The 26,459-nt window shown below is 45.0% G+C and overlaps 1 protein-coding gene across 1 annotated transcript; it reads right to left on the bottom strand.

Moving 5' to 3' along the window:
* Positions 1–1,952: 1,952 nt before the first annotated feature.
* Positions 1,953–25,207, bottom strand: CHRNB3 (cholinergic receptor nicotinic beta 3 subunit). The gene is made up of 6 exons (XM_057537351.1): positions 25,156–25,207; positions 15,729–15,880; positions 14,697–14,741; positions 5,754–5,863; positions 4,633–5,515; positions 1,953–2,087 (listed from the first exon to the last, which is right to left on the bottom strand). Exons 1-6 carry the CDS (start codon positions 25,205–25,207, stop codon positions 1,953–1,955), a joined length of 1,377 nt encoding a protein of 458 aa, XP_057393334.1.
* Positions 25,208–26,459: the final 1,252 nt, after the last annotated feature.

Here is a 26,459-nt window from a genome sequence, read left to right on the forward strand (position 1 = left end):
AAAAGGAGCAAAATAAGAAAGAACAAGAAAACATTACACAGAAAACACAAACAAAATGGCATAAATAAGGCTAAACATATTGGTGGTAACAATTTATGTGAAAAGATTAAATACTTAAATTGGGTTTTTAAAAGTCCCAGCTGCAAAGAGTTTATACGAAACATGCCTTGCACAAAATAATCCAGAGAAGGCTTGGATTTAGAACTGGGAAAGGAGAACAGTTATTTCAAGCTAAAATCCAGGATTTGGCATCATCGAGAGAGAAGACTGTCAGCCTCTCCCCATAAGTCTCAGAGAGGGAGTCGGGGTGGATGGGGGAATGAGGTGCTCCCAGAGGGCAGGGAGACACATGCAAACAGAATAGGAAGAGTCTTGGTGATGGTTTCTTTGGATCTGACACCAAAAGCAAAGGCAGTAAAAGCAGAATAAACAAGTGGGACTACATCAAACTAAAAAATGACTGCACAGCAAAGGAAACCATCAGCATGAAAAGGTAAGCTATAGAATGGGAGAAAATATTTGCAAACCATATATTCGTTAAGAGGTTTCTATTCAAAATATGCAAGGAACTCATACGACTCAGTAGCAAAAAACCAAATAACTCAATTAAAAAATGGGCAAAGGATCTGAATAGGTATGTTTCCAAGGAAGACAATCAGATGGCCAGCAGGTAGATGAAAAGGTGCTCAACACCAGGGGAATGCAAATCAAAACCACAATGAGGTATCACCTCATGCTTATTAGGATGGTTGTCATAAAAAAGACAAGAGATAACAAGTGCTGATGAGGGTGTGGAGGAGGGGACCCCTTGTGCACTGCTGGTGGGAATGGAAATTGGTGCAGCTACTATGGAAATCAGTATGGAGAGTCCTCAAGAAATGAAAACTAGAACTACCATACGATCCAGCAATGCCACTTCTGGAAACGAAATAATTCTCTTGACGAGATATCTGTATCCCTATGTTCACTGCAGCATTATTTACAATACCCAAGACATGGAAACAACTTAAGCGTCTGTCGATAGATAGATGGATAAAGAAAATGTGATATATATGCAATGGAACATAATTCAGCCATAATGAATTCAGCCGAATATAATTCAGCCATTTGCTGACAGGACAGCAAAGGTCCTGTCATTTGCGACAACATAGATGAACCCAGAGGACATGATGCTTAGTGAAATAAGCCAGACACAGAAAGACAAATACTGCATGATCTCACTTATAAGTGAAATCTAAAAAACAAAGAAAAAAAAAAGTTGAACTCATAGAAACAGAGAGTAGAGAAGTGGTGGCCAGGAGCTAGGGGGCGGGGAAATAGGGAGAGGTTGGTAAAAGGGTATACATTTTGGGTTATAACATGAATAAGGTCAGAGGATCTCATGTAAAACGTGACTACAGTTGATAACACTGCTTTGTGTAATTGAAATTTGCTAAGAGCGTAGAACTTAAATGTTCTCAGAAAAAGAAGAAGAATAAGGAGAAGGAGAAGGAGGAAGAGGAAAGAAACAGAATGGAAAGCCTGGAGAGTGCAGCTGAAATGGATTAGATTAGATGAAGGGACATAAAAAACCATTATCGGAGCATGTTCAGAATTTCAGTTTTCTAGGAGAAGGCTGGGTCTGCCCACACCTCCTCCTGGAACTCTTCATGGGCCACTGCCACAGTCCTAGTGTGTCTCGGCTCGTGACCTCAGGCCTGGACACACGATTCCTCCCTGAATGTCTGCACAAGCCAAGGCAGGGGTCTGAGGAGGGTCTGTCTGATGTAAACCCAACTCACTCTCATGGCAACCAAGGTTCAACCTCCCTGAGGATGACACAAGACGCCGTCTACACTCGGGGCCTCCTGATAAGCACATGAGCCTGGACGCTGTATACACGTGGGGGCTGGATGTCAGTTCTAGGGTGTAATTCTGTCTTTATGTGTTTAGATTGCTCTGGAGACTTGTTCCTAATGGTAACTGCGTAGCCACATCTTCAAAGCAGGGGTGAAAATCAGAACTGAGCCGGTGACAGACGCGATCAGAAAGAGCCAGAGGAAGATCCGGTCGAGAACTTGAGCTGCAAACTTCCAGTCCTGCACCACCTGCAAAAGAGAAAAAGACGCCTCCCATTCAGGATGCTGGGCAGCTGCTCTGAATTCATTTCAAGGGACTTCAGGAAGAGTCCTATTCAGATTTACAGCCCTGCAGTTTTCCAAACGCACCTGACACATCCCCTGCAATATAGGCTTCCTGGGACCTCACTGGCGGTGCCCAAGAAAACAGCCCATAATTCAAGTTCATGGGAAAACACTTTCATCACCGTTGAGGATGTAAAATTGAAAGAACAGAATCATTGATGCGTTTGTAAACGTTACTGATTGAAATGGGAAAAGCCTGATTTTTATCCAAATAAAAAGCCAGCATCTCTTACTGTGATGCTTCCTGATATGGCATAGGAAATAAATCACAAATTTATAAATTAAGAATTTTTGTGGTCACTTGACTCAGGCCCTCTTTTCCTCCACTCCCCAGGTGGGTGGGGCTGCAACGGACACTCCTGGAGGAGATGACAGGAACTGGTGAGGGAGAGAGGAGACCAAGTCCCTCTGGAGGAAGGGAGGCTGGGGAGACTGGGCAGTGGCCAGTGAGGGCAGCGTCAGAGCAGGACGAGCTGCAGGGTCGGCGGGGGTCGGGGGGAGCCTCAGAGATGGGGCCAGCAATCTTTCAAGGGAAAATAAGTGTCCCATTTCCACTACGTGGGGATTTGGTAAAGATGAAACCAAGCAGGACGCCTGCCGTTCTAGAAGGAACATAGAAGCTGATGCAGAACTTGAATGTATTTTGTGCACATAGAGGTTTAGAAATAAAACCTTGGGGAAAACCACGAAGAAGACAGATGAAAATGTTAAAAGTTTCAAACTTAAGTGGGGGATTATTAACGATGTGAATCATCTTAAATGTTTTGTATTTTCCAAATTCCCTATACTGATGATGTGTTATTTTTATAATTTTTAAAAAAGCTATTTAAATCTTTGTATTAGAATTTCTAAAAGGCACCAGGAACTATATTCAATATACTGTGATAAACCATAATGGAAAAGAATATGAAAAAGAATGTATATGTATGTATAACTGAGTCACTGTGCTGTACAGCAGAAATTAACACAACACTGTGAATCAACTATACTTCAATCAAAATAAAATTTAAAAAAGAATTTCTAAAAGATATAAAGAAAGAAAGAAACAAAAAACCCTTAAGGATAGCTGTAATGTTTTTTCTATAGCAGCATTTTTTCTAGTGCTGTTTAAAACATTTTTCAGTGGATGAAAAACATGACAAATTGTAAGAGAGGAGAGGTACTAGGCAGTGTCTACATGAAAAGTAGAGGATATTTCTAAAAAACCCTATTCTTTCATAAGTTTGTTTATGAGATCAGGATCTTGGCACTAATTTTCACTGATTTTAGAGTAAAATAATTGAACCCTATAAACTGGTGTAAGTATTAACTCGTTTTAAGCAATAGACCTGTTTTTGTGCTGAGTATTTATAGGTCAAATAATATTTTCCTTCCACAGGGGATGGACCATGTAGAGGAGGGAGGGAAGACGGGGAGAAGAAAGATGAGGATTGACATTTACTGACTGCTTACATTATCATGAGACCACGTGCGCTGGGCACACAGTGCATGTTTTATACGTGACGTCACTAATTCCTCACAGTAACCCTTCAAGGGAGGTTTCAGAAAACTGAAGTTCAGGTCAAGTAGCTTTTCTCAAGTCATATGGAACATGGGTAGCATCTGCATGCAGGACCGTTTTGAGTCTGAAATCCACACCCTCGTCACATTTCAAAAAATAAATCTGTTTAAATCTGTGAACTAAATATCTGTTGTTGGGCTTCCCTGGTGGCGCAGTGGTTGAGAATCTGCCTGCTAATGCAGGAGACACGGGTTCGAGCCCTGGTCTGGGAAGATCCCACCCACATGCCACGGAGCAGCTGGGCCCGTGAGCCACAATTGCTGAGCCTGCGCGTCTGGAGCCTGTGCCCCGTGACGGGAGGGGCCGCGATAGAGAAAGGCCCGCGCACCGCGATGAAGAGCGGTCCCCGCACCGCGATGAAGAGTGGTCCCCGCTTGCCGCAACTGGAGAAAGCCCTCGCACGAACCGAAGACCCAACACAGCCAAAAATAAAAAAAAAAATAAATAAATAAATAAATAAGAAAATCCTTTAAAAAAAAAAATATCTGTTGTTACACCATGTTTTTGTATAAATTTAAAAATTGATTCTTTCTGTTTTCTTTTTTCCAAATATGCTGAATAGAGATAAACATCATCCCACTAAAAGTGAGAGATAAATGACCAGAGACCAGGATAACCAACTTAAAATGTAGAATTGAATTGTTTTAGATAGAATTAAGGCTACTTATAAGAAATAGTGCTTAATCTATAGTTGCTCCTCTTTTGCTCATTCTGTTTTTGTGAACCTCTCCCTGAAAATCCGTACTGAAGTCTCTATTTTGTGTCAGGGCTTGTTTGAAGTTTTATGTGTGTCAAGCAGAGAGCTAATAAGGTCACATTTTAAACAAGGACGCATTTGCTGTAAACAGACGTTAAAATCTCAGTCCTGGCTTGCGGCGGTCCCCTCACCTGACTGATGAAATGCTCTTTCTTCACGTGGCTGGAAATGTATCTGATGGAATCCGCGGCCTTTTCCAGCAAAGCGACCAGAAATTTTTCTCCATCGCTAATTTGCTTTTGTTTCCTTTTTTCGAGGACTTTACCTCTCACTGCCCGTTTACTCTCCTCTTTATCCGGGAAAGAGTAGCCATCCACATGGTCCTTCATGCAAAGTAATTTAGGGAGTTTTTGCAGAAATAGCCGCTTAACCCAGGGGGCCATGGGGTGGTAAGTGGAGGGAGATCTGTGGTGGACGTTGATGACAAACACGGTGACGATGATGGACAGAGTGACGAAGACCATGATGAACAGGAGGTACTCGCCAATGAGCGGGATGACCTTGGAGGAGGACGGGATGATTTCTTCAATCACCAGGAGAAACACTGTCAGGGAAACCAAGACGGAGGTGGATAAGGAGAGCTTCTCCCCCTCGTCAGAAGGCAAGTAGAAGACAAGCACTGTCAGAAAGGACAGCCCCAGGCAGGGGATGATGAGGAAGAGGGTGTAGAACAGGGGCAGGCGGCGCAGCACGAAGGAGTAGGTGATGAATGGGTACCGGTACGCGCCGTCTCTCCTGCTCCCCGCCGTGCCCTTGGCGTTGAGGATCTCCCACTCTCCGTTGTCGAAGAAGTCTTTTCTGTCCACGTTCTCGTCTATCAGGACGAGGTCAACCATGGTCCCGTCGTAAGTCCAGGATCCGAACTTCATGGAGCAGTTCTGCCGGTCGAATGGGAAGAAGGTGACGTCCATGGTGCAGGAGCTTTTGTAACTGCCGGGAGGCGTCCACACCACGGTCCCGTCGGATTTCACAATGGCCTTGGTCACGAGCGAGCCTTCGAACTGTCCATCAGCGCTGTCGAAAAACGGTTCACCTGATGGTTAGTTGAACACATATTAACTGTTTTTTTTATTTTCCCCACTGTCGTACTATTTGTATTTTATGACTTTCCTACCACAGGGTCAAACAATATTTCCAAAAGGAATAATTTTCTCGTTAAAGTTGTACCTTTCTCTTAATTATTTTGGCACAATCAGGCTTTTCTATTTCTCCTCCTAATCCGACCCGTGCACTTTTCTACCGTGATACTTACTTTTCAAAGAGAACTATGTCAGGAAGCCAGAGAGATTCTGACGGAACTTTAATTGAATGAATTCCACCGTATTCATCTGGATTCCAGCGTAATTTGTGGTCTGTCCATTCCTGTGTGAAATTAATATACTGTAATTTTGTTCTGAAAATTCAAGGTATTAGAGTTTGGAATCTTCAAGTTTATGTTAATTTACTAATCCAGTGTTTTATTTTAAAAGGGAAATTCATCCACTTCAGACCTTATGACCCTATCCGTGACTCAGGGCAGGTCAAGATACAGTTCGAGCCAGCCTGGTCTTTGATGGTGCCCAGACTCTCACACCTGTCCAGTCTGGGATTTCCAAAATTGCCGTAACTACCTCACAATTTAGAGGCTCAGCAACAAACACCCCTGATTCATGACCTATTTTTTCAGCCTATTTTCTCCTAAGGAACAAAAGAAAAGCAAAGATAGCTCTAACTCAGTTTATTCTAGGAGAGTTGGTCCAGTGATATTGTAATCTCATGATAATGGTATTGAGACAAATGATTTTGAATATCAATCAAGAGTCTTGGACAAAGATGCATGCAGCATGTTAATGGGAAACTTCCAGTATCTGCTGACTACTCTTGAGGACATTATAACTTTTACCCAATGAAAAAATATTTTCCAGGAATCTCCTTTTAAGTTCTAATCTGAATTTATTTTGTGAGTACCAAATCCAGTTTTAAATTATATTCCTAATGCTGTTAGCCTCCAGATGCTTGCATATTTTTCCTTGTAATAGAATGAAATCATTTAGCATGTTTTACAGGGGCTGGTGGATCCAGATTAACAAAACTGACCATTAATTGATTGAATTATGAAGGATGATGTATGGATGAGCCAGTTACAGCAGAAGTGGACTTAAAAAGATTTACGATCTAGAATCTTATGAAATCTGACCTGAAAATTAATTATTCCACTGTCTGTCATGTGGACAGTTGAGGAATGATATAGGAGAAGATTAAATGACATTTCAGGAAGTTGGTATGCCCAGTGTGAGGCTTCCTGGAGCCCAGTGATGCCAACTTTGTCATTAAAAAATCAGGAGTCAGCAGATAGATGATTCACTAGATGGTAAAATATTGAAATATGCATGATGCCTGGAAAAGGATGGAACTATACACACCAGATGAGACACCATCTCTCTTAGGCAATATTTGTGAGGCTTAATCCTTGAAAAACAAATTTAAAAAGATCTTTAAAAAGGTCTTTAAAAAGCTACGCTCTAAAGGATTAAATAAAATTGCATGACTACTTATGGAAAACCATGCATATGAAGACTGACAGTTTAAGAGCCCAAACTAATAAAGCATTTACCATGCTTACTTGGTACTCACAAGCTTCTCTCTTCCTTCCTCTTCCTCTGCCCATTTTGAAAAGCAAATATAATTTCCTTCCTATGAATTATTTGTCTCCTGCTAAGGAGATTTCTACTACCGGCAGCAAGCCTGAATCCCAGAAATGCTGAAGGGAACTCAGAGCAGCATTTTTGGTTTGCTTTCACTTTTACATTTTAAAATTTTCCTTACAATAAAAGTCATTCTACAGTTCTACAGGCAAACAGTTGGATAATCACTAATGCCATCAAGATACCAGAATAGCTCTGTTGCCCCCAAATTTTCCTCGGGCTGCCCCTTTGTAATCAACCCCTCCCATATCCCCAGTCCCTGGCAACCACTGATCTATTTTCTGATCCTATAATTTTGCCTTTTCCAGAATGTCACATAATAGAATCATACAATAGGTAGCCATTCCATCCTGACTTCTTTTACTTATCAGAATACATTTTGGATTCTTCTAGGTTGTATTAGTAGTTTGTTCATTTTTATATTAGTGAGAAGTATTCCACTGTATGAATATACCACAATTCTTTCTATCCATTCACCAGGTAAAATATCTGGATTCTTTTCAGTTTTTAATGATTATAAATAAAGCCACTATAAACATTTTGTAGTTTTTTGAGTGAAAACCATTCTTTTTTTTCTCTTGGGTAAATACCTAGGAGTGGGATGGCTGGGTCATAGAGTAAGTGTACGTTTAACTTAATATGGTACATACCGGAGAGGCTGAATCATTTTGCATTCCCACTAGCAACGCATGAGCATTCCAGCTGTTTGGCATCATCTCCAGTACCGGGTATTGTCACATTTAAATGTTTAACTATATTATAATAGTTGTAAAGTAGTATCTCATTATGGTTTTTACTATGCATTTTCCTAATGACTAAATGATGTTGAGCATTTCTTCCTGTGCTTACTTGCCATGCATACATTTTATCTGGTGAAGTGGTTGTTAAATCTTTTGCACATTGTTAAAATGGGTTGTCTGTTTCCTTCTTACTGAGTTTTTAGTTCTTTATATATATGGAAAGTATATTTCTCTATATAAAAATAGATCCCGGGCAGGGAGCGAGCTGCAGGCCCACAGGCGATGAGCCCCGGGACAGACGTGCACTCGGGCAGACTGGCTGGAGCTGGGCTCTTACACTCTGGCTCCGTCTTTAAAAATCAGTGTTAAGCGAGCACAGTCAGTGAGTCCAAACCCACAGTTCCTCCGCTTGGAACCTAAAGATCTGGAAATCAAACTGCCTGCTTCTGGAATTCAGTCTTCTCTCTTCTACAGGCACTGCCCGTCTTTACCGAAGCCCGGCTCTACAGCCAAGGAGGACGGTGGGGAGCCCACATTCTGGGGACACGTCCCAGCAAACGCACACCGGCCATACAGACTGTGCTCAGGGAAGCGGGCCAAGCCCCGGAGGGAGAGGCTGTTCAGTCAGAAAGATTTGTCTCGCTCACCGGACAGCAAGATGAACAGCTGTGGCCAGAGGCAGCACAGAGACGGTGCTTCAGGAGGCTCACAATTTGGGGGGAATTAATTCATTCCACAAATATGCGAGGCTTATACCAGCACTGCTCAGGGCCGCCTTGCCCTCCTAGCCTGGGGCCGTCTCAGACAAGAACGAGTAAACTAACCGGCAAACCATCACCACACCCTGTGGTCACTGCCATGAAGGGCGCGGTTCGGGTGTAAAGATGCAGGACGGTGAGTGGACAGGGAAGGAGGTTCGGATGTGATGACATCGCAGCTGAAGCAGAGGGTAGGAAGGGGCAGTGGGTGCTGTGGAGGGCAGGTCAGCCGTGGCCGCTGTTCCAGGATGAACAGCAGACGTGAGTGGATGGATGAATGAGGGACACGTCTCAGTCCTCGAGGAGGATATAAAGACAGCTCCAGTGGATTCAGGGTGTGTTCTTGACCAGTAAAGGAAAAGGGGCAGGTGGGACTTGAGGTCATTGCCGCTTACTTGGGGGTACCCGAGAGAGAGAGAGAAAGAGAGAGGCAGCCCTGAATTAGAGTTCCACCCCTGCACTGTTCTTTACTAGCTGTGCTCCTCTGCGGGGTTAAGGGAGACATTCCTCACCATCTTGGGGTCCTTCTGATGCTAGACCTGGGGAATCAGAGATGCTCTCCCCCACGACGTGCCCATCAGAGCGGCTCACAGAATTCCCAGCAGGTTGTGGTCCACCATGATGCTGGCTGAGCCCCACACCCCAGGGCCACTGCTCGTCTTGGGGTCAGCTGGGTCAAGGTGAGGATTCAGAGCCCAAATCCCCGGTCCTGCTCTCTAAGGAGCTGTGAGGCTTTCTGGTCACTTCCCTGCTCTCTCCGAAACCGTGGAGGTGTTTGGAGATTGATCTCCTGTCTCTGCCTTCTTAAAGCAGTAGATTAGAAACAATATCCAGTGTTCACGGAGCATGTCCTGGCCAAGATTCCCAAAGCCCTGTACAATCATCAGCTTCACTTTGCAGCAGTCCCGGGCTTGAGAGCTTGTTATCATAGGAAACAGGGGAGCGCAGGGTAGGCCAGGGCCAAATACCAAAGTTAATCTCTGACTGAGAAAAAAAAATGGAAACATACTCCCAGTCTAGCTCTCTTAATTCTGAAAAGTGCAACTTCAAATCCATATCATATATATTCCCTTAAAACTGTCTTTTCTTACATATATTACCTGAAATATCACCCATAAATGTCGAGATATTACCAAATTTCATTTAAACCTAAATCATAAGACTTTTTAAAACTATAAGTCATGACTTTTTTATAATAAATAAATTCTTCTAATTATTCTTAATAATTAGAAAAAATATTATTATAATAATTAGTAATTCTTAATCCCAAGACCAAAAGATAGTAAGGAACAAATATTCCTTGCTGGTGATTGGCAACCTCTGGGACACCCTTGGTATCTTCAGTTATCTCAAAGTCAGGTGTGAAATTCCTAAAACTGAATTAATGTTGATTCACTTTAAAGACAGCAACATGACATATTATATGTCTCATATTCCCATAATATCTATGAGTTGTCAAGGCCAAGAAATGGGCTTTGTCATTAAGGATGAGAAAGCCTACAAAGGTGGCACCAGGAAATGACTTTTATTGAGTCCCCACTATGTGCCAGACCATGTAGGAGTCACATTCATGCACACAATCCCGTTCAACCTCCCAGCGACACTGTGAGCTAGGCATTGCCTCTATTTGCTAGATGAAGAGACTGAGGGTCAGAGAGGTGAAGTGACCTGCTCAAGTTTATACAGCGAGACTTTGGATTCCTGACTCACTCTGCTTGAATCCATGGAATCAGAAGACGACATTGGTCTCCTCTGCTAAGGTCAGAGTGAGGCTGTAGAAAAGGAAGGAAAATAAGATGGTGAGGGAGGTCTGAGGTAAATTCCTAGACGTACAAGTGCCATTGCAGGTTGTGGAAGGCTTTGGGGACATGGCCCAGACCTCACGGCAAGGCCGTCCTTTCCTTGGGTTATGAAATAAACCAGCTTCTTGGTTTTCTGCTGCAAGCCAGCTGCAGGGATTCATCCAATGAGGCCTTCATCATGTTTCTGAACTTTTTGTTGATCTAAAACAGGAATCAGGTGTTGGAGAAACAACACCAGTCTAAGGTGTTGGCCTGGGCAGAGATTAAGGAAGCTTGCTTCCCCTGGGGTCACCATGGAGCTAGGATAGCAGCCGGCTCTCAGCAACAGTGAATCTTACTGGTTCATTGGAGTATGCCTCCAGCGGTGCAGGCCCAGTGCCCTCCACCATCCCCGGCAATGTAGTAGGTGCTCAGGAAGTGCTAGTTGAGTGAATATACTTGACATCTGTCGTCAGAGTGATTATTCACACGATAACATCTAGGCAAAGGGCCAACCCTCCTGTCATTAAAGAAGGGATATTTTCATCTTCCATCCCCTTTTGGGTACCTACGGTGCGGTTTTCCTACCCTTGACAACGACGAAGCAGAATCTGAGCGGCTAGGGCAGTGAGTATTTCTCATGGAGTTTTAGTGAGTTAATAATCTATTTATGATTTATATGGTCTTGATTACTCTCTGGAAGTACGAAGGAGGAAGACAAATGAGTTTGCAAAATAAAATCAGTAACATAAAAATAGCTCCACGTAGAGGACTTTTTCAGGATGTCACTAAATTTGTGCTTGTAAAGGTCTGTGGTTGAGAGGATAGAAGAGAAATGTCTAGATATATCAGATGAGAATGAAGGAAATAGAAGATACAGCAGAGGAATTGGGTAAACAAACAAACAAACAAACAAAAAAACCAAGCATCTCAGTTGCATATGCTATCAGGAGACATGCTTTTGGTCCAAGTAGGTAGAATTCTATTCTCTCTGTGGAAATGAACTAGGGAGCATTTTTCAGTGTCTGAGAGGGCAATGACAAAAGAGGAAGGTTTGGTCATTTTTGTCTTTATTTTGACTGAGGTAGACAGGGGTGATTGGAAAGAGTTTCCTGTAGGTTTGCTCTGGTGTGAGAGCTTTGAGAAGTCGAGTTATTGGGAAGCCTATTCAGGTGGGTCACAACTTCTCCACTTTTATGGCTTGTAGAACTTCTACTGATCCTGTAAGAGCCAGTTTAAATGTCTCCTCCCCTTGGAAGCCTTCCCTGATTTACTCCCTGTTTCATTGTCATTATTGTAATGACCCAGTTCCTTATGTATATACTTTCTTTATGGTGTTTATCATATTACAGTAGTTATTTTTTACACAACTAACACCAGATCCTCTCCTTGAAGCAGGGCTGTTTTGTGCTCTGTACATCCAGGATCTAGCAGAGTGCCTGGCCCTTAGCAGCCTCTCAATAAACCCTGTGGAATGAATGGAAGATGGAGCGAACCCTAGCCTCATTCTGTCCCACATGTCTTTCTAGACCAACTCCATGAGACGTCCCAGAGGTTGAGGAATCGAAGCCTTAGAAGGCCAGGATTAGGAACCGGACTCTACAGGGACAGTCCTGAGAGGAGGGCCGGACGTCTCCCGTCAGCTCCCTCCAGTCTGAAGAAGAACATGGTTTCTTTATACAAGCCAGGCTGCACCTAATAGTGTGTAACCCGAGGCAAGTCACTCCAGTCCTCCAATCCTCAGTCTTCTCATCTGCAAGGTGGGAATAATAACAGGCCTGTCCTAGGAGGTGGCTGTGAGAATTGAATGCATTCATTCCCGTGACACAAGCGGCAGAGTGACTGGGCACTTGGCAGGTGCTCAATAAATCTCAGTATTGTTGTTGGCTACTCTGAAACTGACATCTGTGTAAAACTCTAATGGTAGTTTTTTTTAAACATCAATTTTATCTTCTTTGTATCATCCCTTTTCTTCTGTCCTTTCTTTTACCTTTTAAGTTTTAAAAAGCTTTAAAAAAAAGTATAAAAGTAACATTATGGTGGAGCTCCAATGCCTCCTCTTCCAGGCAGCCTTCCCTGCCTGCCACCCAGGCCATAGATTCTCCTTTCTTTTTTGTTGCCACATTTTTTGTGCCACAACGTAGCCCTTATTGGCTAATACCTAATGTGACATTCCCACTCCAAATCCAATCTGTGTGAGTGGAATAGTTTCCTAATATTCTCGGTGGTTTCTCCCACTTTGGATCCTCCTCTAATTTAGAAACAGGTCTTGATATTTTGTGCGAAGCTGGATGTTCAGACAAGGCCCTAACTGGGGAAGGCTGGTTCCAGCCAGGTGAGGCAGACTCTTCAGTCTCTGGTAACGGGGGTAATGATACCTGCTCTGCTAATTCAGAGAGGTTGAGAAATGTAAATGGATAAGAGCCATGACAACCCATTGCAAATTAATGCAATGAAACCGTGTTACTCTCGTTACTTCTATGACATGGGAACCAAAGTCCCCAGCTGGCTTTTCTAAGTGTCAGCTAGCAAGCCCCCACCTCCCCCTGGAGATTTCTCTTGCTCTGTTTTGGGTGTTGGGGGTTTTTAGGTGTTGGTTCTGTCTTGCCCCGGAGGCTCTCACCAGGCCACTGTGATGCTGGGGCATAGGTTGCGAGAGGTCATTTCTAAAGTACAGCTAGAAACCAAGGAGCAGTGGTTTCTTCCCTCCGTGTCTGACATTGTTCTCTTTGGCTGAAATAACTCCCTATTTCCAAAATCTCAAGAAAAGTGAAAAGTCCCTACTATCTCAAAGGTCAAGGGTCCTGGACCACTGTTTTAAGTGTAAGAGCTTAACCTCAAGGAGCAGCTGGAGGAGGTGTGTGTGAATCAGTGAGAGTCTGTTCGTTTGTTTTATTTTTGCCAAATTCCCAAGCCTATTTACACTTTAACAGAAAAGTTTTTCTTCTCTTCGCTGAAAGCTCAAATACAGGACTTCTTACTGATTTTTATGAACTCAAAATACCTCCAAATTCTACTTTAGAAAGTGCAAAAGTGGGATAAGTTCTGAGGAATGAGATAGGTATATCGAAAAGTACATTTATTTAAATTGTATTTTTATATTTACATTCCTAGCTTATTATTTTCTCCTGCACATTTTTATCTGCAGGTAAAATAATATGCAGATCCATTTCATAACATGTTAACGTACCTACCAAGAAAAGAATCAGAGAACTAGAAACTAGTAAAATTTATAATGATTATCCAACTCTGATCAAAGTTTTGGGGTGGGAGAAATTTGATGACACCAGATGAAGTCTAGGGAATCTCCTTACAGTCTCTTTTATCCATTGTTCCTTACAAACAAACCGTTAGCAGAAAGACCTGAACAAGTCTACTAAACCTGAATAGATAACTAATTCATTTCAACATAAACAAGTGAAAAATATTATGTTTGTACATTGAAATTAAGTGAGATAATTAACATATCCCCACTGGGAAGATTTTGAATCTCTGGGAGATGAGGCAACATCCCGTAAAAAACCAAATAATTGCTAACAAAAATGAAAAGTAAGCAATTAAATCAACCTTCTCACCTCCTATCAAGGAAGTGCCAATATTTTCTCCTTTACATGACAGATGCAAACTTGAATGGTAATTATTTCCTGGCAACTCCAGAAAGAGCAGGAAACAGGCTACGGCCAAGCTAAGAGCTGAAAACCATTCACATGCTTTTCTAGTCATATCAGGAAAACGGAGATTCATCATTTTGACTTGGGCTTCACCTTGTTCTGAAGTTGGTGGTGAGTGGCCTCTGTCGTTCCCTGTTTTCTGTTTCTAGGGAACAACGTTAGGGGAAGAGTCATCCCAGGGAGGACCAGGGGGGAGGAGGGAGATTTTAACATCCCTGATTTTCTTATCCAGTTGTGGTAGCTTACATGGGGATAAGTTGCGCCCTGGAACCTTTCCCCCCTTTCTCCACGTAGCCCAGGGACCAGTGTCAGAGTCACCCTCCTACCTGCCCACGCCAGGAGCAAGAAGACAGGGCAAGGTGTGCCTACGAGCTTCCAGACTGACCTCTGACTCGTGCAGGAGAGAATACAAAAGAATAAACCCTTCCCCAAACTCTCCCAAATATCTCCCTGAAGAACTCAATATGCTCTTTGAAATCATTATTTCTCAACGGGAGCCTTTCCCAGTAGAAAGAACAGGAACAGTTAGGGGGGAGCTACAGGCCTGGGACTGACAGGTACCTGCTTGAGCCACACGTTTGTTGTCATCAGCTGATTCTTCTCATCCTAAGAGAATGAAAATTAAATTCAAATTAAGTGAAACTGTGTACTGGATTTTTTTTTTTTTGTCCGAGACTTCCTGAGTCTTACCTTTGAGGGGTCCAAAGTGAAAAGGATTCTCAACTGAAGAACAGTTAAATGGCATTGAGACCCTAAAGTATTATGCATATTTTGCTTAAAATGAAAAATAATAATTAGAGCAAGTAGTAGTTCACTGTGGTGATATTTATATAAAATTGCATAACCGAAGGCATGGTAAGGGTGTGAAGTAGAATGAAGTATTAGCTAAATGGGAGACGGGCTTTGCATGATTTTCTAGAAGGAATCCTGGGCGTTGAGTCAGCTGGGTTGGACGCATGTGTGCACTCGTGGTGGGGGGGAGGATTTGGGCAATGGCGGAGGATTATTCTGCGACTTTGGGGACCACGGCAGAATGATTCTGCAGAATCGGGGTTGTTGAAGTTCATGGATTTCCCCAGGGACATCATGGCAGAAATGTGAGCCCGACAGGAAAATTAGTGGAGAGTGTTAGGGTGTGGCGTGTCAGGGAAAGGTATGGGGCCCTGAGGGGATCCGGGAGGGGATGGGGTCACCCAGGCACTCACTCTGGTGCTGTCACCACCTGCTGTCGCTCCCCGCAAGCACCCCTGCCAGCCCCGGCTCAGCCCCCCCTGCAGCCCTGCCCCTCCCCCTGATGCTCACCTTGGTGGCTGCGGCAGGACCGCCAAGGGCGATGCCCTCCTAGCAGGCACACGCCCCACCTCCCCCGGGGAAAACGCCCCTCCTCCACGCCACCCACGCCCCGCCAACAGTGTTGCAATGAAAATGACATTCTCATTCTTTCCGCGGGTCACTTCACTGGCTTCTTGGGGCAGGTTTTATTTTTAAAACTGAAACGGCAGACGTGGGGAAAGAAAACAAAATCAAATGTTAGCCTCGAGAATGGGTGAAGGAATGCATGTTCTTTGCAGCTGAGGGCCGAAGATTACTCACCACATCCACCAGCTGAGATATTTTCAACCCAAAATATACTTTTATGGTGTCATTAGAGTGTAATACAGGGCGAACCCATTTCTGGTAACCTTGGAATAAATGTCTGAGCAGCGCATCTTCTTCTTCGGCTATGGACCTGAATCCTGCGGCCGCTGTAAGACATGAGGGGACCCGAATTAACCGGGGAGGCGGGACGGCTGGGTCCACATTCTCCAGCCGGACATCGTGTATTTCTAAACAGCCTGATTCAGCAGAGGCAGGGTTGAGGCTACAAGGGTTCTCTGTAAACATTCTCCTTACCCACCCCAGCTCCCTCCCCAAACGCACCGCTCAAAGTAGACTCTCATTCTACTTCTTTAATGTTGTATCTGGATGAGGCAATGGACGGTCACTGAACTTATTGTGGTCATCCTTTCATGACGCATGCAAGTCACATCGTTATGCTGGGCCTCCTAAACTTCCACAGGGCTATATGGCAATTACACCCCAATAAAACTGGAAGAAAAAAATAATTAAAAGTAGACTCTATACCTTACCCAGAGCTTTGATTTCTTACAGGGCTTTCTCATCAAGAGGTCGACACCTTGACCCCAGAAGGATCATTCACAGCCACGTCTTGCCCCGTGACCCCCTCCTGACGGAGGCGGTCTCTGCCTGCTTGCACTGTCCATCACTGCGCCTGGTCTGGACCCTTCACATCCCTCATCAATTTGTCATGCATCTGTCCCTGTCTGTCCTCCCCTCGGGTTCCACGATGGCAGGCACAGTATCTGTGCTGTTTGGTGATGTTCATCCAGCACCTAGCACAGTGTCCGGCCACAGCAGGAGCTCATTTGATGTCTACTTAATGAATGAACCAATGAAGGGAGAGCCAGGCCACTCTCCATACGTTCAGCACATGTTCACAGAACACCTACCGCATGCCCCACAGGTTCCTTCCCTTCCTCCTGGGGAAGTCCTCCCTTACGGAGAGCTTCCCTGGCCAAGAACCAGGTTCTAACAACAACTCTTTTCCGCCCCAAGTGTACAAAAGCCTAAGAAACACCCTAATTTCAAGCTTTAACACTCAAGTTGAAGAAATGGTTTAGGAACGTAGTCTAGAGGTAAGTTTTGTTTCTTTTCAGTGCTGTGCTATCCAATTTCAAACCAGGAAGCTCTTTGTTGTTTTAAATATGGCCCCTTTCTTCCTCTGTCCAGCACCCTCTGAAATCCTACAATGACTCATTCTGCACCATCCGCTTTCCCATAGAAAACCTCTTCTTCCCACTGAGAGACACACGTGGCTGGCAAGGTCACATGCAAGACACACCCGCACGTTTACCCAATGAAAACCCAGAGAGTCTTAGTGGGAAGAAAAGCAAAATCACACACATGCTCCACATGTGCATGAGACCTTCACTTTACTGGGGAGTCGTGACTCAAAATGTAATTCGGAATGCTCCTCCTGGGGTGAGCAGGGCGCGGATACGAGGGGCTGCGTGCCGTGGCTGTCCCCACCCTTTCTCTTCTGCTCTAGAAAGCTGGTGAAGATGAAGATGCTGAGGGGTGGTAGAGGTGTAACCTTACGTCTGTGCTTATTGACCCAAAAGCCTAACGGTTCTCAAACTTCGATACGTCAACTACTCTTAGCCAGCAGAGGGGCATCAAGAAGCAGGTCAGCGGGTGGCAGCCAGGACAGCCCTCTGTACAGGCCCTAAAACCTTCCTGGCAATGTGGGCAGTGGGAGGATAGGGAATTGAAATTCCCCGAAGCCTCTGAGGGAAGAGGCTGAACTTCCCGAATTCCCTACCCGCACCTGGGCTTAGCTTCCTAAGCAGCGCGGCAGCTCTGATGGCTTCCCAGCTCCTCCCGGGACACCACCCTGATCTCAGACTCCATCATCTCCCTCTTGGATTCGTGTGCTGCCTCCTAATTGCTTCACTCTTGCCCCTTTTATAGTCCATTTTCCAGCAGCTAGACCATTGCTTAAAAGCAGAAGAGGATTATGGCAGTTTCCTGCTCAAACCCTCCCCATGGTTTCCCATCAAACTTAGAAAAACACCCCCAGTTCTTACCGTGGCCTCCCAGGCCCTAGAGGGTGCCCACCCTCCCCCACCCTGGCCTTGCCCCTCGTCCCCAGGCCTCAGCCCATTTGCAATCTTCAGAACTTGCCCAGGAAGCTCCTGCCCTAGGGAGCCCACACTCACCTCCTCACGGCGCCCTGCCTTGCTCACGTCTCCTCCTCAAGAGGTCACTGAGGTGACACCATCTAAGGATCCCTCCCCACACTGCGTATGCACTTCATATCCTGTACCTTTGAATGTGGGCACTGTATCCCGCATCGGAGCTCCTGATGGTGCTGTGTGCCCATCTGCTTGTCGTCTGGCTCCCCTACAGCATGCCAGCTCTCAGGACAGTGCCGGCGCCGTGGCTGCCGAGCTGGTACCAGCGCAGTTAGTTGGCATGTGTTTGCCGAGTAGCCTTGGAGAGTTTGGGCCGGAGCTGGACCCCGCAGGAGAAGGAGGAGCAGGGGGGCCGCGGCTGTCCCCCACGCCCGCCGCCCCCCTCCCTGTGCAGGCAGCCCCTCCCCTAAGGAGGAAAGCGCTGTGTGCTGGGCTCCGCGCTGGGCCTGCAAGTACCTGCCCGCCAGCTACTCGGCCTTCTTCCCTGTACAGGTGCCAACTCCACTCAGGAGCCGCGGCGCCAGCTTCAACCCCCCCTCGCGGCTCCCCTCCAGCCAGGACGCCGTGACCTTCCTCAGTCCCTGCGTCCCAGCTCCGCCCGTGAGAGCAAGTCACTGAGGACAACGTCTCATGATGGTGGAGGTACACCAGGAAGGCGGAGGACAACTGCACGATGTCTGAACCAGCACACACACGCCACACACACCCCATACACACACTCACACACACACCATACACACACAACACACCACACACACACCACACACTACACACCACACACACACCCCCATACACATAGCACACACACACCCCATACACACACACACCACACACACCACACACACCACACCACACACTACACACCACACGCACACCCCCCATACACATAGCACACACACACCCCATACACACACTCACACACACACCATACACATAACACACACACACACACACACACACACACACATACACACACACCCCCATGGGCTTATTAGCTGGGACGGCCCTGCATTATCATGATTTTGGACATGTGAGAAGGATTCTAAGACTGCACCTTGGACCTTCCTTCCTGGCAGGATAACTTTACTGTCAGTTTGGAGGCAGTGTGAGTTGCATGTTGGGAAGGATCTCCTGAGACTATGACCTGACCTCCCCAGCCCCTGCCACTCCCAAAGCTACCCCCTCTGTGAGGACAGCTGGACCCTGCTCTTCACCAGCGTCCAGAGGGAAGTGAGCAGATCTGCTCTCAGAGACCCGTGTGTTTGTTTTGACCCTGTTGCCCATGTCAGAGGGTGAGCTGCCATCTGAGTCAAGGAGGCAAAGGCGTAGCTCTGTACTGGCTCTTACGGACTGGATGTGTGTCCCTTCAAATCCATACGTTGAAGCCCTAACCCCCAGTGTGACTGCATTTGGAGACAGGGCCTCAAAAGAGGCAATTAAGGTTCAATCAGGTCATCAGGGTGGGGCCCTAGTCCGATAGGATTGCAGACCTCATAAGAAGAGGAAGAGAAACCAGAGATCTCTCCCCAGGCAAGCACAGAGGAAAGGCCATGTGAGGACACAGCCAGCAGGCAGCAGTTTACAAGCCAGGAAGAGAGCCCTCACCAGAAACTGAGTTTGCTGGCACCTTGATCATGGACTTCTAACCTCCAGAACTGTGAGAAAATAAATTTCTGTTAAGTCACCCAGTCTGTGGTATTTTGTTATGGTGGCCTGAGCTGGCTAGTACAAATCTGCATTGCCCAAAACAGACCTTACCAAAAAAGAAAAGAAAAAGGCCAAAGGTTGAATGTTTTCTGCCTAGTATCTTCCCCAAAATAGAAGCTGAAGTCACTATTGGAGCAGATGTAGAGACAGGCCTAAAACTGTTTCTGGTTTGTTCTTCTTGTAAAATAGAATGTTATGACGAAGGGCAAGGGCTTCCATGTTGATTCTTTGAGGCTAAGGCCTCAGTAAACATTAGATGACTTTAAGTGAATGAGCGAATGAATGAATAAATGCACAAAAGGCTATAACGGCACTTTCTGTGCATGGGAGACCAGCTCACGGCTCCAGAGGATTTGGAACCACAGATGTTCTCAGGATTTCCAGGACAAGTGGTCTCTTAAGAAATAAATGGATTCCTTCTAAAATATGACACAAATGAACATATCTACAAAACAGAAACAGACTCACAGACATAGAGAACAGACTTGTGGTTGCCAAGGTGGGTGGGTAGGGGAGGGGTGGAGTGGGAGTTTGGGATTAGCAGATGCAAACTATGATATAGAGGATGGATAAACAACAAGGTCCTACTGTGTAGCACAGGGAACTATATTCAATATGCTGGGATAAACCATAGTGGAAAAGAACATGAAAAAGAATATATACATGTATAACTGAATCACTTTGCTGTGCAGCAGAAATTAACACAACATTGTAAATCAACTATACTTCAGTAAAATTTTAAAAATACATTAAGAAAAAAGTGGATTCCTGAAAAGTTGTGTGTAAACCAAATTTTTGCAAATGGACTTCTATTTCAGCTTAATTAGACAAGACCACTATTCTAAGATACATCTCAGTGATTCATTGACAAGTCAGGAAACTGCTCTTGGAAGATGAGTGAGTCTCCCACCCACCTCTGCCATGGGGGTTTGCAGTCCCCAAAGTCAGCTTCCTAGGGGAGGGACGGGAGGACATTTGTACTCGTAAATAATTTCAGCATTAATTAAAGAGGAAGGAAAGAGAAATGATAAAGACGTGAAGACAGCAGAGTCAGAAGGGACTTTCATGGTGATGCGAGCCCCTCATTTTACGGGTGCAGACCCAGGGGACCTGCGAGGGGTCACCCAGCGAATGGGGGGGGGCGGGCTGGCCTTCTGAATCCCAAGCTGCCATCTGTCCACCGTCCCATGAAGTTCACTGAGGACTGAGGAGGCAAAAGACTGTTCCCTCCACCGTGGTCTTACTGCCATATGAAAACTGCTCCCACAGTTCACTTCCATGAACACATATTGACTGTTGCTGCTCTTTCTGCTGCTGTGCTGTCAGCACTGTATTCTCCAAACTGTTGCTTCACGCTGTCTATCGCGGGGAAGCATGGTGCTCTACAACCAGGTCCCGGGGAGTACTTGTTTTGTCAAGGGGACACACTCGGCCCTGCTGAGGGTGCTCTGTAATCGCCCACCCCGCCTCCCCGAAACCTCCCTCTGCTGCAGGTGGCACCTGGCACGCTGCTTTGCTGCGGGGTTCGTTGGGGGGACTCTTGAACGGGCGCTGCTCTGGGGTCGCTCTCTGGGGAGGGGGACGTCCAGTGCTTTACAGTCACAGAGCAGAGCCACCCTGCTTCAGACCAGACAAGGGTCTCCCCGCATTCCCCTGCAGCCCCTCCGCAAAACACACACACACACACACACACACAACACACACTAGGTCTAACGCACATCTTCAGAGGATGTGTGCTGCCTGTTAGAGATGCTTTTCACCATGTCTTTTGGTAAAAAAGGAATTTTCGTTTCTTCCTGAAACATCTTTCTCTCCCATTCTTCTCTTCTCCCTACTTAATTTTTTAATCCTTTTTTGCTTCCATGCTGCACTGCTTGGGGGATCTTAGATCTCCAAAGAGGGATTGAACCAGTGCCCTCAGCAGTGAGAGCGCAGAATCCTAACCACTGGACCACCAGGGCAGTCCCATCCCTACTTAATCTTTGTCTCATTTTTCTTTGTCAAAATCTTTCCCTTGGAAAGACAAGCAGCCCCGCAGGCAGAGGGCAAGAAGAGGGAGAACCAGACAGCACATGTGGACAGACGGACAGACAGAGATGCAGCACCCTGCCTGATTCCAGTGCTTTCCTCCACGTGGAACCTGGCTGGGGCAGAGCTGCAGGAGGGTGCGCTGCTCTTGGCTCCGGACACCGAGTCTCCTGCCAAACTCATCACTCGTTAGAACGAGAGTCCAATGAATATTTATTCAACGTTGAGAGGCCCTGGACTCAGACCCAGAGACAAGAGGTCTGGTCCTGATTCCAGGCTGTGTGAGCTCAAGCAAGACCTTTAGCCTCTCCCAGTGAAAATAGGGAGCAGTGATGGGGAAGGTCCAGCCACTCACACGCCCAGCGCTTCTAGGCTCTTTACGTCCATGAGACAGCCACAAACGTGACCTCTTAATGCCAACATCTGCTGTTCCAAAGGTACACAGAGAGCTCAAGATTGAGATGCACCCTTGATTCGAGAACAGCCCTTCACACCTGGCTGCAGCAGAGAAGGCATCCAGGTGACGGTGACCAAAGCTACCCCGGGACTAGACACTCCCTGGGAGGACCTTAGGGCTCTCTCGACCCCAGTGAGTGGAATCACGACAGATCTGGATGGGGCGCCCAGAAACAGCTTGAGACAAATTTTTCTTTGGAACCCACGACTTGAGTTTCTGGTCTCTTTATTCTTCGTGCTCCTGTGTCCTTACCTTTCTTCAGGTGCTCAGACCCTCTGCTCTCTCCTCACCCCCATATCAACGACTGCTTTCAGCAAAATTTTGACAAACTCTTTTTTTTTTTTTTTTTAAATTATTTATTTATTTATTTATTTATTTATGGCTGTGTTGGGTCTTCATTTCTGTGCGAGGGCTTTTTCCAGTTGCGGCAAGCGGGGGCCACTCTTCATCGCGGTGCGCGGGCCTCTCACTGTCGCGGCCTCTCTTGTTGCGGAGCACAGGCTCCAGACACGCAGGCTCAGTAACTGTGGCCCACGGGCTTAGTTGCTCCGCGGCATGTGGGATCTTCCCAGACCAGGGCTCGAACCCGTGTCCCCTGCATTGGCAGGCAGATTCTCAACCACTGCGCCACCAGGGAAGCCCTTGACAAACTCTCTTATACCAAAGTATAAATAATTGATAAAACTTAATAGATGATAAAAATACAATAAACTAGTGAATATAACGAAAAAGAAGCAGACTCACAGATATAGAGAACAAACTAGTGGTTACCAGTGGGGACAGGGGAGGGGTATCATGGGGTAGGGGATTAAGATGAACAAACTATTAGGTATAAAATAAGCTACGAGGATATATTGTACAACACGGGGAATATAGCCAACATTTTATAGTAGCTATAAATGGATTATAACCTTTAAAAATTGTGAATCACTATATTGTACACCTATAAGTTACATAATATTATAAAGCAACACTACTTCAATCAAAAAACTTAATGGATGAAACTTCCCATGATTATTTACAATTTTATTGAAAACAATACCATTGTTTATCCTCAGCTAGGAGAGTAAAGAAGTAATTGAAGAATTTCAAACCTCAGCAAGTATGGTTGGGAGAGGCGTATTTTTTGTCTGACACCTTTTGGTATATTTGGGGTTTGCCTTTCATTATCATCACCTCGTCCAAAAAAAATCATACCACAAATAGCCTCTTCTGCCGACACGCAGAGCTAGTCCTCAGGGTGGACTCAAATAATAAATATTTCATGGCTTCCTGCTAGCATGAGAGTTTCTTAAAACAACCTTGTTTTATTCCTCCTTGCATCCCACATACTGGAACGATTACTACAATATGGTAGATCTTCAATAAATATTTTTTTGAATGAATAACACACGTCATCAGGTGGAAAGAGTGATGGGAAGATGAAGAAGACGCAGTCCCTATTTCTGGGAGCAGACACAAAGCGTGGCCATGACAGTGATCCTGCCACCAAAACCAGAAATGCAGAGATGAGGGCTTGTCCCTTGTAATTCGAAAAAGGTAGTCTTGTGTAACAAAAAGAAACTATTTTCTTTACAATGAGTAGTCAAGTTAAAGAACTTAAGGAAAGGTGGTGCAGATCTAAAAATAGCAATAGACTCCAGTGGATCTAGAACTACTCACAAATTCCAGAGTTACTGCCGGTTACTACATGGATTTGTTATAGATCAGTGACGGATGTATACAGCTCAGTCTACATTCCCAAACTCTTGCAGCCCACACAGGAAGACGGGGACCAGGCCCTCCTCCGATTCCAACTTTCTGTGTAACTTACAACACACAGAGGAGGGGGCACAGGTGAACCAGAGGGTGGTTTCTCTGTGGGCAGAATGGTAGGAATCAATTCTTTCATAGGAAATAGGATGCTCTCGTAATTAAGGCAGAAAAACACCAGACATTAATTGTACAGAAACTGATTACTATTTTCATGATTAATTGCATGCTAAAACACACAGAAGTTGATTATTATTTTTATGATTGGCAAGTTGCACTTAAGACTTTGCAGAGACCAAATTTAGTGATATTTGAACGTGGGTTTGCCAGTCTCTGCACTTAGAAATGACTGTGTGTTTCTGAGCCCCAGGTACGTAGCAAAGGCTACATTTTTGAAGATACAATGACGTTCAGGTGTGTGTGCCTCACAGCCTTATGACTTTTAATTCCAGGATTTATTTCAGGACTTGGGCAAATCTATCTCAGGGCCTCTGGTTCTCTACCTGAAAATTACAATAATCAGATGTGGCAAAAATACTAGTGACAAATAAATACAAATTGCTAAAGGAAGAACACTGTTTTCTCACCATCTGGCTCCTAGCTCTGTATGGTTTCTGGTGTCATGGAAGAGCTTTCTGTTCTTAAGCTACAGGAAAAGTGAAATGATTCCAAAACCCAGAAAACTGGCAGGAGACAATGACCATTTTCCCCTAAACTTTTCAGTTATGTTCTCCCTCTTTCCTTTTCACTCTCTCTCTCTCCTTTTATTTGCCCTCATCCTTTATTAGGAATTCCTCTATTTTCTGGTGGATAATAGTCACAGAAAACTCACACAGGTTTATAGACGTCTGATATATATTTCATTTAATTCTGATGTACGTACATACTGAATATACCTACATACACAAATTTATGAAAATATTTCTATGTCTACATGATATTTTGGATAATTATCTGCACACAGATATAGTGATTGTTCATAGATAGGATATTAAAATGTTGATATAGTCAATTCCTGTGCTAAATATTTTAACAATTCTCTGAGCACCATTCAGTGCATTTGGTAAGATTTTCCCTGCTTTTATATCTTCGTACCAAGCTGATAACGATTCAAAAGGAATAACACAATAAATGACAAAAGCGTAAACATTATGGAATTCATAGATATGATTTCTTTAGCAATATACAGATTTCATAGACTTACTCATCGGAGCCACATTTTAAAGGTTATCCTAAAGATACCTACGCATTACATTTTGTAATTCTAACATTATCAGCACTAACGATGATCAAATCTTCATTTGTTTTAGCTTGAGCTTACCTGAGCTGGTGACACTAAGGGCACTGAGCACCGGGATGAAGTCTGCCAGCATCGTGACGTCAGCTTGAGAAAGATAATTCCTTCCTTTTTCACAACAGGGTATTTCCATCGGAAAGGACAAGAAAATGCAGTGCTTCAAAGTTCAGTGCGGAACCCGGGGAAAGGGGACACCTGGAGAGGGTAAAATGGGGTCGAACCAGCTCACATCAGCGCGATGTCGCTGAAAGTACACCTCATTGATTTCTAGTCGGCTGTCAGATCGTGTAAGTCTGAGAAATATCTCTGGGTCCTAACTCCTGACTTATTAGTTCACTCTCTCGCAAAGAGATGCAGGGCAATGGAGAGAAGATGAACTCAGACAACTTCTGACTGTTCTGAGCTAGTTTTCTCATGGTTGGAGAGCTGTGTGAAAGGGAAAAACCACATATGAAAACATGCAACATGGAAGCTAGTGGAAGTTTCTCCTACACAGTGTTCCTCCATCATTCTTCATTTTGGACTTGGAGCTTCAGAGTAGTGAACACGAGGGGGTCAAAAGGTACAGACTCCCAGTTGTAAAAACAAGCCCTGGGGATGTAATGTGCAGCATGGTGACTAGAGTTAACAATACTGTATTGCATATTTGAAAGCTGCCAGAAGAGTAGATCTTAAAAGTTCTCATCACAGAAAACAAATTTTGTAACCATGTGTGGTGATGGGTGTTAACTAGACTTACTGTGGTGGTCATTTCACAATGTATACAAATATCGAATCCTTACGTTGTGCTCCTGAAACCAACATAATGTTATATGTCAACTGCACCTCAGTTTTAAAAAGGAATAATGACTACGTCCTTTAGGGCCCTCATCTAGCGGTTCTCACGTGCTTTAAGGTCAGAGCATCCTCTGTGGTTTCCTGGAGGCGGCAGGTCCGGCGGACCCTCCACAGGAGAAAGGACAGTCGGAGTGTCATCTTGTTCACCACGCTTGGATTCATCTTGTTCACAGTTGGTCCGATTCTCACCTAGCTCAGTGCTGTCCACATGCAGAGGCCCTCAAGAAATGCAAATCTGGCAAGAGAAAGTTAGGGCTGGAAAGAGAAGAGGGCCAGGTGGGAGCAGAGTCACCCGATGGGGCCCCAGTTCTGGAGCAACACACTCTGGGCACTGACCACTGACCTGAGCTACACTGATTTAATCCAATCTAAAATTTCCCTGTATCTCATTCAAGTCCCCACCGTGTGCATTAGCAACTTCCAAAGTGACGCTCAGCAAGGTACCAGCACAGAATCCAAACAGCCCTGGCCAAGGAGGGGGAGGCAGGACT

The sequence above is a fragment of the Balaenoptera acutorostrata genome, chromosome 21 (genome assembly GCF_949987535.1).
Source record: "Balaenoptera acutorostrata chromosome 21, mBalAcu1.1, whole genome shotgun sequence".
In the NCBI taxonomy this organism is placed as follows: Eukaryota; Metazoa; Chordata; class Mammalia; order Artiodactyla; family Balaenopteridae; genus Balaenoptera; species Balaenoptera acutorostrata.